This window comes from Paramormyrops kingsleyae, chromosome 1 (genome assembly GCF_048594095.1).
Source record: "Paramormyrops kingsleyae isolate MSU_618 chromosome 1, PKINGS_0.4, whole genome shotgun sequence".
In the NCBI taxonomy this organism is placed as follows: domain Eukaryota; kingdom Metazoa; phylum Chordata; class Actinopteri; order Osteoglossiformes; family Mormyridae; genus Paramormyrops; species Paramormyrops kingsleyae.
In genome coordinates this window covers 1566503-1579741 of record NC_132797.1, presented here as the reverse complement: position 1 = coordinate 1579741, position 13239 = coordinate 1566503, and the positions used below count along the sequence as shown (strand labels likewise).

Here is a 13239-nt window from a genome sequence, read left to right as displayed (position 1 = left end):
CACAGCCAGGCCGAACGTGCAAACGCACAGCCAGGCCGAACGAGCAAACGCACAGCCAGGCCGAACGAGCAAACGCACAGCTAGGGGCCAAATGGGGAAACGCACAGCCAGGCCGAACGAGCAAACGCACAGCCAGGGGCGAAACGAGCAAACGCACAGCCAGGGGCCAAACGAGCAAACGCACAGCTAGGGGCCGAACGAGCAAACGCACAGCTAGGGGCCAAATGGGGAAACGCACAGCCAGGCCGAACGAGCAAACGCACAGCCAGGCCAAACGAGCAAACGTACAGCCAGGGGCCAAACGAGCAAACGCATAGCCAGGCCGAACGAGCAAACGCACAGCCAGGGGCGAAATGAGCAAACGCACAGCTAGGGGCCGAACGAGCAAACGCACAGCTAGGGGCCAAATGGGGAAACGCACAGCCAGGCCGAACGAGCAAACGCACAGCCAGGCCAAACGAGCAAACGCACAGCCAGGGGCGAAACGAGCAAACGCACAGCCAGGGGCCAAACGAGCAAACGCACAGCCAGGGGCCGAACGAGCAAACGCACAGCTAGGGGCCAAATGGGGAAACGCACAGCCAGGCCGAACGAGCAAACGCACAGCCAGGCCAAACGAGCAAACGTACAGCCAGGGGCCAAACGAGCAAACGCATAGCCAGGCCAAAGCGTTATTCATCACCAAGATCCACCTATGAGTTAGCAAGATTTATTCACAATCAAAAGTCCCTCCTTATGAGGGATATCCTGTGATTGCAAACAGTGTTGACTAGCCAGTAAATTGTACTAATGTGCACAGCATAGCATTAAGCTAAACAGTACAGGACGAAGCTTAGGTGGCCAGTCTGTAAAGAGGGCGTGAGGACCTGTAGCTGAGGCTGGCTGTCAGAATAACCCCAGGCTTTAATGTCAGAGCTGCCTTCCCACTTCAAATTTTCCTTGTCTGGTCAGTTCTCACCAACGTTCTCTGGCAAATTATCCCACTGAAGCAATAATTAACATTATCAGTATTACTCGCTGTGTCTAATGGATGAAGGTCATTAAGGCCTCCTGCTTAATACAAAAACATAATTTATTCCTGTGTTCACTTTATGACTTTTCTTTGTGGAAGATTAGAGAATATTTTGATGGAAGTATAAAAGGTAAAGCAGAAGCTGAACCTTCAGTTATGGACTTTTCACAACGAAACAACACAATAAAAAAAAATGTAAAATAGAATTTAATAAATTAAATGAGGTCTGGAAAATATACTTTGCTGATACTTTCTCAGAATTAACAGAATATGACAACGCACATGAATATATGAATTGTATCTTTGGAGGATTATGGAAAGAAAATGTATACGAAAGACGAGAGCCTGTGGGCTGCCACCGTTTGTTCGTCGTTCTGTGAGATGGAGAGAATGCAGTAGGAGGGATTAAAAGTCGGGCCTCAGCTGTGTGGCGGCGCTGGTCCCTTATATCTGCAGCAGGGAGCCTGAAGGGATCCCTGTGATCCCAGTCTGTCTTACTGACTGGGATGTGTGGTCTTTGGAGTGTTTGCCACCATCCCTGGAGGCAGAGTCCCTCAAATAGTTCCGGAGGGTTATACGAATCGCTCGTGAATCAACCTCCATTCAAGAGGCAATGATCGTTTTTTGCTTGAACTACAAAAAGCTTGCAGGGTGACCCAGTTATTCAACCAATCCGTCTCATTCAACCTAATGTGGAACCTTGCTGCGACCCAAGCATGAATTCATTAAAGGTGAAGATGATAATGGATTGCTGGGGCATCTGGAGACCCCAGAAACCGGAAAGGTACGCCTTGTCATTTTGACCATATGCTGTCATTTGTGCCTAATACACAAAGAGCACAGTGGACAGGAAAACGGCACCGTGAGGGCTGAAGGTGAACTGGGGGATTCCCAAGGTAGCCATAGAATGAAAAGAAGAATGAGGACTTACCTCATACTCAAATTCCTCCGCTCTGTCCCCATCGGGCACCACGTTGGAGAGGTAGTCTGAGCCGCCGTAGCACTCGCGGTCCATTGTGTGAAGGGAATGGCAGCTGTGACGGACAATGGAACACAGCACATTATCTCGCACTTGATTTATTTTGTCCTTTTTTTCTTCAAAAGCCACTCAGGTATCTTACAAATTTATGGACGCCAAGTGGAAAGTCCTTTTCACAAGGGTACAGCAGCTTCATTGTCTGAGATTTGAACCAGTGAAGATGCACACAAAAAGCGAGTTTGCCTTACGCTCCTCGGTCTTCATGGAGAAGAAACAAAAGTAAAGTCCCCGTAAAGCCGGCTGCTTCAAAACAGAGTGTCTGAGAAAAGCCTTTGTTCTAATTAATTACTCCAGCCTCACACACGCTGTTAGCTTGTTATTTAATCTCATCTCCTTTTTATAAATTTATCATCCAGAGGGGAATTCTCCAGCATGTTCGACAGCTAGAAAGAGAAGTTATCTCCATACCATCAAACAAAGGTTTTTGATCTCAGAAGAAAACACCTCGAGAGACCTCCTGGAAGAGAATCTCGGCAGAAGATTCAGGATAAATTCATGCAAGATAAAAACAAAAATTAAAACACAAAGCAGTATTGCAAAAAATAAGAGCATATAACATCTGCAAAATAAGACCCATATACATTTGTGATGACATTAGGCCCAAAATTTCAATGAAAACTCATTAGATCCCGTACTTAATTAGCAGAGAACATTCCACGGCCAATGAATAAATTTGCAAAATCATTTGATGGAGAGGTTTGAGCAAAAGGAGTCATTAAGATGATAACACTGTCACAATAAATGTCATCCTGCACTTTAACTCTCCCCAATATGAAATGGAAAACACAAATTTTATGGTTTTTGTTAAAGAGATAAAGGCTAAAAAGCAAAATCAGTAAAATGCGCCAATATTTCGCTTTCTCAAGCCTATCAAAAATTAAAGGGTTAATATGCATCTTGACACACGGGTACTTATGTCTGACAAAACACATTTCAATTTGTAATTCAGGCCCTCATAAGCCAACATATAAATTTTAAATAGCCAATAGCTAAAATAGCTAAGAACAGTTTTTTCGCACATGATGATCCATATTTTTCTATAATTAATCATATATATCAGTAACAAAGATGACAAATTTTCTGTCCAATGAGCTCTTGTACTGATTTGGTGAGTTGTAAGAAATTCTAGTTTTGGTTTTTGATGGAACCTGTTTCCCGAGCCTGCTTCCTTAGCCCGTTTCCTGAGCCTGCTTCCCCTACCTTTTTCCTGACCCTGCTTTCCCAGCCTTTTTCCTGAGTCTGCTTCCCCTACCTTTTTCCTGAGCCTGCTTCCCCTACCTTTTTCCTGAGCCTGCTTTCCCAGCCTTTTTCCTGAGTCTGCTTCCCCTACCTTTTTCCTGAGCCTGCTTTCCCAGCCTTTTTCCTGAGCCTGCTTCCCTGGCCTTTTTCCTGAGCCTGCTTCCCTGGCCTGTTTCCCGAGCCTGCTTCCTCAGCCTGTTTCTTGATCCTACTTCTGCCGCCTGCTTCCTCAGTCAATTTTCTGAGCCTGCTTCCCAAGCCTGCTTTCTCAGCCTGTTTCTTGATCCCATTTCCACAGCCTGCTTCCTCAGTCTGTTTCCTGAGCCTGCTTCCCCGGCTTGCTTCCCCAGCCTTTTTCCTGAGCCTGCTTCCCCACACTCTGCTTCTTCAGCCTGCTCCTGCACACACTCTATGGTGAGGGCCATACCTGTCAGAGAGCAGGAAGGGACAGATGTCAGGCACCGGCGGGGTCAGAGGTCGCAGTTTGGCCAGGGCCATAATGTGCTCGAACGTGATGTCTGTCTGGGTGCACACGTCCACCACGTGGACTTCCTGAGAGGTGCCATTGCCCCTGGCGACGGGACTCCGGCGTAGCACCTGGACCACGATGGGGTCCTTGGCAGAGTGGAACATCTCCGCGGACTCATCATGACTGCCCTTGGAGAGGTCCTTCCCATTCACCTGTACGGAGAAAACACACGTCACATCAACACACAAGGACTATAAAGCTGTAGCTAAATTGAAAAGGCCAATGGGGAACTGGGCCTCTTTGAATATTCTTAAAATGCACAATCAGAACTGATGTGCGAATGTAGGTGTGATTGTGTGTTGCTTTACATGTAGGTCGTCTGTATTTGCGTTTGATTGTCATTTGAGTAACTGCATTGTTTATTTCAGCTGTGCATTAGTGAGCAAATGGTGCCATGGGAACCAATCACTGTGCAGCAAAGTGCATGGCTGACCAGAAAGAAACTGAAGGAAGAATGAAGATCGAAGTTGTGAAAGCGATGATAAGGACAGTACATTCAGAATGTAACAAAATGCATTTCCAAATCTGAGTATAAGTTACCATACAAGTGCTGAGATTCCATCTGCAGGATCTCTAGGATTACCAGCAACTACTGCTAAATGTTAACAGGAAAGCACTCGCATGTGGCTGCTAATGGGAAGAATCCCATTGGCTGTCGGTTCCTAAGGAAGATACTGGAGACTCGTAAGCTGCCATAGGCATCCCCTGCCAGCGTGCTGCCTGGCAATTACAGGGCAGTGACGGCTGGTCCTGAAGGAACGGGCAGATAGGTCATCCAGATCCGCGCCGGGATCTTTCAGGGCAGGCGTCCAGCAATAAATAAGCGCTAATTCCCTGTGCTCAGGTGTAAAGGTGACCTTTGCGAGAGGGATGTCGCATTAATCACCAGCCAGGGGCGCCGTCCGGAGCAGCGGCAGCATGCCACGGCAGCATGCCACGGCGGGGAAGCGACAAATAGGGCAGGTGCCACAGAAATAGGCAAACAAACACGTGAGCAGACTTCCTACACTTGGATTCTCTGAGCACCGTCTATGGCGGAACATCTTAAAGGGGAAAAACAAAAACTGAAAAATTAAAGAGATTCTCTAAGCCCTGTAAAGGCAAAAAAGGGAAAACAAGCCTATAAATGTAGAAATTGCAGATCAAAAAGAAGATCATAGATTACTGAAGCCTCTTGATCATGGCTGAGTCAGACGGAGGGTCTTGCCATCACCGGTTTGGATTGGACATTATTGGACTGAGCTAATTTCAGCGAACAGAAATCTGAAGTTAAATATACTGACCCTCGTGTGCTACAGTATGTCTCTTGCCTGCAGAACCCAATCCTGACACTGAGAGACTGGAAACAAAGAAGCTGGATTTGATAAAGGAGCCTGTCCACAGCTGAAAACACTCTCAGAAAACAAAGGCTTAAAAGAAGCAGGGCCAACTCATGGAGCGGGAGAGGAGTCCAAAGCAGCGCCATCTGGAATAAAGAGCCGGCCATGAACAATGGGCTAGAAGACTGACGCTAAGATAGGCGCTTGCTAGTAGACTGACGCTAAGATAGGCGCTTAGGGCCATGGTGGGGGCACGTGCAGGCTGTTGGCAGTCCCGCATGACCCACAAATTAATGTCCGCCAGATGGAAGTAGAGCAGGGCTCCTCAGATTTGGTCATGACCAGAAGCTATGGGTCACAGACTAGCATGATTTCATCTGGTAGAGTGAAAGGACAGACCAATAAATGCACTCACTCATAATCAATGCCTTAACCCGCTCTCAGCAGCATACTGTCATGGGGATGATGGCACAGATGCACGGACACCGGGCGGCACCAACCGGCACCGACCGACACAGACTGGAACCAACCAGCACCGACTGCGTCATTAAGACAGAGAACGTCACAGAGGCTGCTGGCTGCTGTCCTCGCTGTCTCCCATGCCAATGTGTACTGGGACAGCTCCCGGCTCTGATCACCCTACTATCCCATAATTCTGAACCTGTTTCCTCTCTTATTCCCCCCCCAACCCGGTCTCTTGCATGAATGTAACATTCACACAAACTCGGTATCTCCAGAATCTCCTTGACATTGCTGTTCAGTTACCACATGGTCAAAAAAACCTGATGCCAATTATTAGCATAAAGTCCTTGTAGGTGTATTGCTACTGGGCTCACGGACGCTCACAGGTAAACAAATATTGACCATATTGGGTAGAGTGAGCAAACACAGGCAACATAAATATTTAGGCCAGCAACAGGCAGTCTATCCACTCCTGACAATCTGTCTCCTCTCCCCCGGCTTGGTTTGCAGCAGACCATCGCCAGAAGAGTTTCTGTATACTTTGGAGACGGAACAAGAGGGGGGCGGGCTCCTGTCCATCCGCTGGTTGTTTGCTGAGCCTGGGCGACACGGAGTAGGGCCACTGGCATCTGTGCTGTCATCCTGCCTTATCCACAGAAGAAGAGCAACATACCTTCTGCCTTTTGCGCACGGCTCAGGAAGTGGTCTGACCCATGTGGCCATTGACTGTGGGCGTTCTGCAATAACGCTGAATGGGGACTCTGATCAGTCCATTAACATACTACAGGTGCTATTTACTTCACAGGCTGCATCGACTGGACTAGAGTGGAGACTCATCACATTGGAATTTACTTGAATTCTACCCGAAGAGGAACCTGCAGCCACAAACACACACACAGCAGAGAGCTTGGCCAGCCTGCGCATTCAGCCGCTGATTTATAATCGCCTGCAGGTGATTTATGTCCCACCGTAAGTGGAGATGACTGCGGTGCAATCAAGTCTGGGCAATAGGGTCTAATACACCATTAACTACTTCATGATGCAGGATTAACCATGTACGTGATTTTACAGCCTCTTAGCATTAAAACGTGCACTAATTGAATGTTTGTGTTTATAATGCGGTGGAGGCTGCGGCTTCCTTGTGTTTTAGGTACTCATAAATGACATGCACCTCAATGCTCTCTTCAAGGTTAATCTACCAACATAAACAGAGTAGAGTAAACAATTCTGTCCCGCGGCCTATTACACCCTGCACAGGGCAGAAGGCGGGGGGCACTGTGGGTAGGATGCCAGTCTACCAGAGGGCACAGAAACACTCACAGGCTATGAGCAGCTCAGAGATGCCAGTTAGGCTAAGCGCGCATCTCCATGGCATTGGGGAGAACTAGCAAACTCCACACACACAGCGGGATCCCAACCCCCAGACCTGAAGGTGTCCTGCCCACCTAGAAAAAGGTTTCCCTTTTTAGACTCAGTTAGCCTGCCCTGCCCCACACTCAACCCATCTGCAGTACTGCCACTAGTATCCAAGCTGCCAAAGTTTCAATAAAAAACACTGTGAAGCAAAAAATAAAATAAACTGTGACTTTAATACACACGTTTCCAACCATTAAAAAACATTATCCTGACATAAAGTCACTACAATAAAAAATATTGATAACATGTTAGCATTTCAATATGGCCGCTAAGGGAAAGATGCGCTTCTTGAATGTTTACATGAATAATATAACACTCAGCACACAAAGCATGCTGATCTCGGTATTCACATCTCTGTAAGAATCCAAAGACTGACACCTTCATAGTTTTCAGGCTAATTTTAGTCTCGAAAGAAGCTAAAATGCTCAGAAATAGAAAAACCTACAGTTACCCCTGAATATATAGCATCTGTGATGCCATCAGTTTTCACCAGTCGGATTTCGGCAAGTAGACTGTGCCTGCACACCATTCACAGCGGAATGTGTTCCTGTGTTTTAAGCATTTTACAGTATTTCAGGAAGGTCCGATCGTTAGCACAATTTTTGAAGAGGGCACAAGCAAACACAAGACGATGTTTCACAAAAGTGAGAATCAGCAGGTAACATGCCGCTCTGAAGCCGCTGAAAGAATATTTTTATTTAATATTTATTTTCAAAAATAAGTTATTCTTAAAATAACTGAAAACATTTAAGCAAAACTAATTTAAAACATATAGCTGCAATTTCACGCATCCGTAAAACTAAACTGGCCCCTTTTTGAACACTTGAAAACACTAGGCTGTGGTTGAGACTAATCGTGAGTCCTGGTGTAAAGTGACAGTGTACCTGGTGAGCCAGTGTGCTGCCCTTCACAAAGCCAGTCGCAGAAGTTCACACCAATATATCTTATAAAATGGAATGTGAAGCAGAGCCGACCGCACTGGAAAAGGTGAGTCCCCCTCATCACCATTTCGTCGCAAGGGTGCATGTGACCGAAGCTGTGATGGAACGGCAGTGGCTGCGGAAAAGGTGCGGGCTGCAGGAAATGGGGAAGGCTACAGCGAGCTGAGGGACAGCAGAGCGGCATGTCACACACGAGCAGGAACAAGGACGGCATGTAGGTCAGCCTTCCGCGGGGGCGAGCCAGCGAGAGCCACCGGCCACAGCCCCCCCAGCCCCCCCTCGCTAATAAACAGGTGGGACGTGCCGGCGGCGATACGGCCCAGCCGCTGCGAGCGGGAGGACAGGCGGCGTCATGGAGACGGGGCGCGAGTCTCAGCAGCTGCTGGCGTAGATATAGGATGGGAGGGAAATCGCTAGCAGATCAGGTGAAGAGGTGTGTGTGTGTGGGGGGGTGGGGGGGGGGGGATAATCAGGGGAGCCTGAGACGGACACAAGCCATGCTTGTAGGTTTTGGTCCTGAGGCAGCTCTTTAAGGGACTGAGGGACAGCAGAGCGGCATGTCACACACGAGCAGGAACGAGGACGGCATGTACTACAAAACAAACAGTCACGTCACTCAGCCGACAGTTTACCAATCCGCATGGAGTCTGGCCCTTGCAGAAGCTCGCCACCGATCCATGTAGCGCATCTCTCTACTACCGGTCTACCACATCAGTGGCAGTAACACGGTCTTACCCGCATGTAGATACCTCTACACCACAGCATAGTCAAGATAACACTAAGGAACCCCCCCCCCCCCAAAAAAAAGCAGTGACGCCCACAGCTAGCATTTGATGCAGGTGGCTTTGGATCATGCACAGAGCAAGATTGCAACAAGAAGGTGTGAGCCAGTGTGTGGCCCAGATGGTTGGGACACTGCATCTGTGATCAGAAGGTCGCTAGTTCAAACTGCATGATTGACAAAGTGACATCACCTGTGGCTCCTAAGCGTGGCCCTTAAACACTAATCGCTCCAGGGACACTCTGAGACTCTGACTCCGCTCAACTGTACGTTGCTCTGAATAAAAGTCCCTGCTGAATAAATGAAAACAATGTGACAATGAACAGGAGTGAATGGAGGCATGAATATTCCAGAGAGGAACTGAGCAGTGAACAAATCAATGAGATGCTTGCATAGGCAGCTAAATGGCCAAAATAATGTCTAATATCCAGGTGAAAAAGCTAAATCTTCAGGCACTGCTGAAGCCAGAAAGTTCATTATGTTGCTAGTTTGCTAAGAAAATCTGTCCGCACAGAAAACTCATTACCCATATCATCTAACTGCAACTAACGATTATTTTGATAATTGATTAACTGATGATTGTTTTTTTATTTTTTTTCGATTAATCAATTTTTTTTTCTAAGGTGAGAGACAGCATAGTATGAGTATGCACAGAAGCACAGTAAATAAAACATTCATAATCTTTTTAAGTTAATAACTGCTGATCTAACAAAGCACAGTGAAATAAAATAAATGGACGTTGGGTGATGCTGCCAAGTGCTGAGAATAAAAGGGAAGTGTAATTAATATACTGTTTGTACAGATATTAAGTACTAGAGTTGTAGTCAAGACCACCTAAACCCTGACTGAGACCAGAGTGTGTCAAGACCGAGACAAGACCAAGACTCTGAAGGGCCGAGACCAAAACCAGGGCAGGGACTGAAGATTAGTAAATGTACATAATAATATAATAATCAAAATATTTTAAATAAGATGAACATCAATCGTTGATTTTTTTCCCCAAGTAAAATAAAAAATAAATAAATGCAGCACTTGAACCTAAACATGCAGCTCAGCAAAGTTTTTGGAAACTTTCTAAACATTTCTAATTTAGTCCAAATCATGGTGCTTTAGATAATGTATTCAGTGCTCCAGTTTTTTCATGTAAAAGCACAGACTACCGCTGCTGCTACTAAGGATATTATTAAATAATCCTCTAATGTTATTTAATGTTGATACACATAAGTGACGGGGGCAGAGAGCACGGGAGCGAGTGTGTCTGCACTTATTACGGACAAAGTAAACATTTATTGCGGAGAAAAAGCCATTTCCGCATTTTACGCTGAAAATGCGCCGCTTGCGCTCTCGTGAAACGCCATAGACTTTAGTGACTGAACGGCGCAAATAAGACGATTGGTGAGGAAAAACCCGTGAACAGCAGGCGGCAAATTTCGTTTTAAAACGTGTCCGGTTGTGTGCGAATACTACAGTGATGAACTGTAAATAAGATAAATAACATAAGGCTATTTAGTTTGTTTAATAAAAGGACAAGCCTTAAATGACTTCTGTTGTGATCTGGCGCTATATAGAAAATAAAATTAACTTGGGGCGCCCCCCCCCCCCCTATTAGAATGGTAGGGTAAATACTTTGTGGTATATGTAGCCACATTTGATAATAGTCGATTGTGTTGACATCTTTCCCAGACAACCACGACTTCACCTGTGTTCATGTGCACACGCGCGTGTGTGTGAAGGGGCGGGGCGGGTAACGCGGTCGGCAGTAACATCATTGGTTGCACTTGAAGTGAGAAGTTATCCAATCCGTAAGTAAACGGCTCATTAATAGGAATATTCTCAGAGTTGTGGTCTCGGCTGGTCTCAATAAAATCCTGAGTCCATGACAAGAATGAGTACAAATACGGCTGATTCAAATACAAGATCGAGACCTTCAAAAACTGGTCTTACTACAACATTTGATATTGCTATAAATTTCTATCATGAAGAAATGAAGCAGTGGTGTAGTGGTAACAAGAAATTTAAAGTGGGTAAACTATATGTACAGCAGTAAAAACGGTGGGTAACTCTATTTATATCCTTAACATTAGTGATCTCAAAAAAGGTGAGTAAACGCTGATTTGTCAATTTAAAAGGTGCATAAACGGCGTTTATGTGCATTTACCCTCCACTACTACACTGAATGAAGGGTTTGCGTCTCCTTTTTCTTTATGGCGGTCGGCATCCAGCTTAATGGTGCTTTACTGCCACCGCGGCTTTGGTTAGCTTACTGCTCCCAAATTAGGGGGCAGCCACTGTACTTATGTGTATAATAACGTAGACCAAACTAATCGATTCTTAAATTAGTTGCCAACTATTTTAATAGTTGATTTTAATCGATTTAATCGATTAGCTGTTGCAGCCCTACTCTGATTTGCACCTTTTTCCTTTTAGAAGACATGTACTTTGGTGAAGGTGGACCGAGTTCATCAATCACTGACCAGTCAGCGCTGGAGGTTTAACTCAGTCCCAGAGCTTAGAGGTCAGCTGCAGAGACAAGGAGGAGCCATAAAAATATCAAGGCACCGGGGAAATGTGACAAATCCCACATCTCCACCAGCGGGAAACAGGCAGCCTTTAACCTGCTAAAGCATAAAGCTCCTCCGATATACAGCCTCAGGACACTGGGGTCATCATACAGCTTCCACCTCACATTGTTTCTCACCTTCAGATCACTACCAAATTTGTAAGTTTGTCATTGCAAATAAATAAAGAATAAACAAATAAAAATCTTTGATCATCAGTGTTGTTGATTTGGGGATAGTGCTTATTGTTTCTCTGCTTTGCCTCACAATTTCCCATTGAATCTCACGCTCCATCCTCCGAAACAGCTAGCAGTTCCTGCTGGCATATGTGGAGGGTGGAAATGTGTACCCCTGCGATAAAGCAACACCCCCGTTGTAGCACCATACACCCCCAGAAGGGAGTGGGGGACACACACACACACACAAACTCCTCCTCATTTTGCCTCAATCTGTGAGATGAGCACTTTGGATTATCTCACACAGGAATCCACTCAGGAGAGGATTAACTCCATGTGGAGATGGAAATCCATGCAGAGAAATCAATGCGCGCCCATATGGGACCGCGGCATTAGCGGGTGTCCAATGAGTTAGTGAGCCGCATTATTGTTAGTGCAAGCGCTAAACTGCCATTTCACCAAAAAACATCGGTAAGGAATCATATGGAGGCAAATGCTTCTTCAAAAGAGGGGCGGTCATCACATTATGAGTGCATCGCTGTTTTAGCACATAATTGAATTGCTCAAGGTTAATGAGACATATATGTAAATAAACCTGAAGCCAAGTAAACAGCAATACACATACAATCAAAATATTACAGATGTTAAATCTAATTTATGGTCAATGGGAAAAATTAAGGGTTTTTGCCAGGTAACTAAAACAGCAACATAAAGCCAAACTGGAAAGCAAAATACACGTAGAGCATGAAGAGGAAAGCATTTTCAATTTTATACAGAATCTATTGTGATTATATATATATCCATCCATCCATTTTCCAACCCGCTTATCCTTCTGAGTCACGGGGGGTCCGGAGTCTATCCCGGAAGCTACAGGCACGAGGCAGGGAACAACCCAGGATGGGGGCCAGCCCATCACAGGACACACTCACACACCAATCACTCACACATGCACACCTACGGTCAATTTAGTAACTCCAATTAGCCTCAGCATGTCTTTGGACCCACAACCGGAGTACCTGGAGGAAACCCCACAACGACATGGGGAGGGGAGAACATGCAAACTCCGCACGCATGTAACCCAGGTGGAGACTCGAACCCGGGTCTATATATAGCATGTTTTAGAAAGGCCTTTTCAATTGTGCACAGGAGATATATATATATATCTCCTGTGCACAATTAAAAGGCCTTTCAAAAACATGCTTTCCAACTTCATAAATTGTCCAACCATCAGAGAAATACTATTAGAGTGCAAAGGAGTTTCAGAGCATCTGTCAGACTGTGTTGGACACTAGGTGATAATTGAGACTGTGTGTTTCGGTCTTTATGTTTGATATGACAGTCATTGCCAATGGGCAAACCTACTAACTGAAGCTTTGGGACATAGTTCAGGGCCAGATAATGTTACAAAGTGGATTCAAGCTGCGGTTACAAGCCCAGTTTTGCTCCCACAATTGCTCCACCGAAATATTTAACAGAAGAAATGATAAAACATAAAATATACCGTAGTTATATACCGCAAATATGGATGATGGTAGCGAGAGGACAACTAAAAATCATGACACAGTACTCGATGCATCAGTGCATCGCAATATTAGACATCATCTGCCTTTCACAAAACATTAGCAGGATGCGTATTCCTAAGTGTACAGGCAATACAGACATCTGTGTGTCAGGCAGTTATGGTGTGGGATAGAGAACGCGGTGAAGGAGGGGGGGCTGGGACTCTTCCGGGAAAAATGCACCATATGTGGTGTCGGAGCTCGAAAT

At 45.7% G+C, this 13239-nt stretch overlaps 1 protein-coding gene across 4 annotated transcripts in view; it reads right to left on the bottom strand.

Moving 5' to 3' along the window:
• The window catches only part of LOC111833634 (PDZ domain-containing RING finger protein 4-like), a 96117-nt gene that overhangs the window by 10696 nt on the left and 72182 nt on the right, over nt 1–13239 (bottom strand). For 2 of the 4 annotated variants that reach the window (XM_072712729.1, XM_023792124.2), the window contains 2 exons: nt 3718–3971; nt 1944–2046 (listed from right to left, as the gene is read on the bottom strand). In XM_072712729.1, the coding sequence (XP_072568830.1) occupies nt 1944–2046; nt 3718–3971 (357 nt within the window). Of the gene's footprint in view, nt 1–1943; nt 2047–2459; nt 3677–3717; nt 3972–13239 lie in introns of those variants that run through there. The other 2 variants (XM_072712819.1, XM_023792126.2) reach the window with 2 other exon arrangements.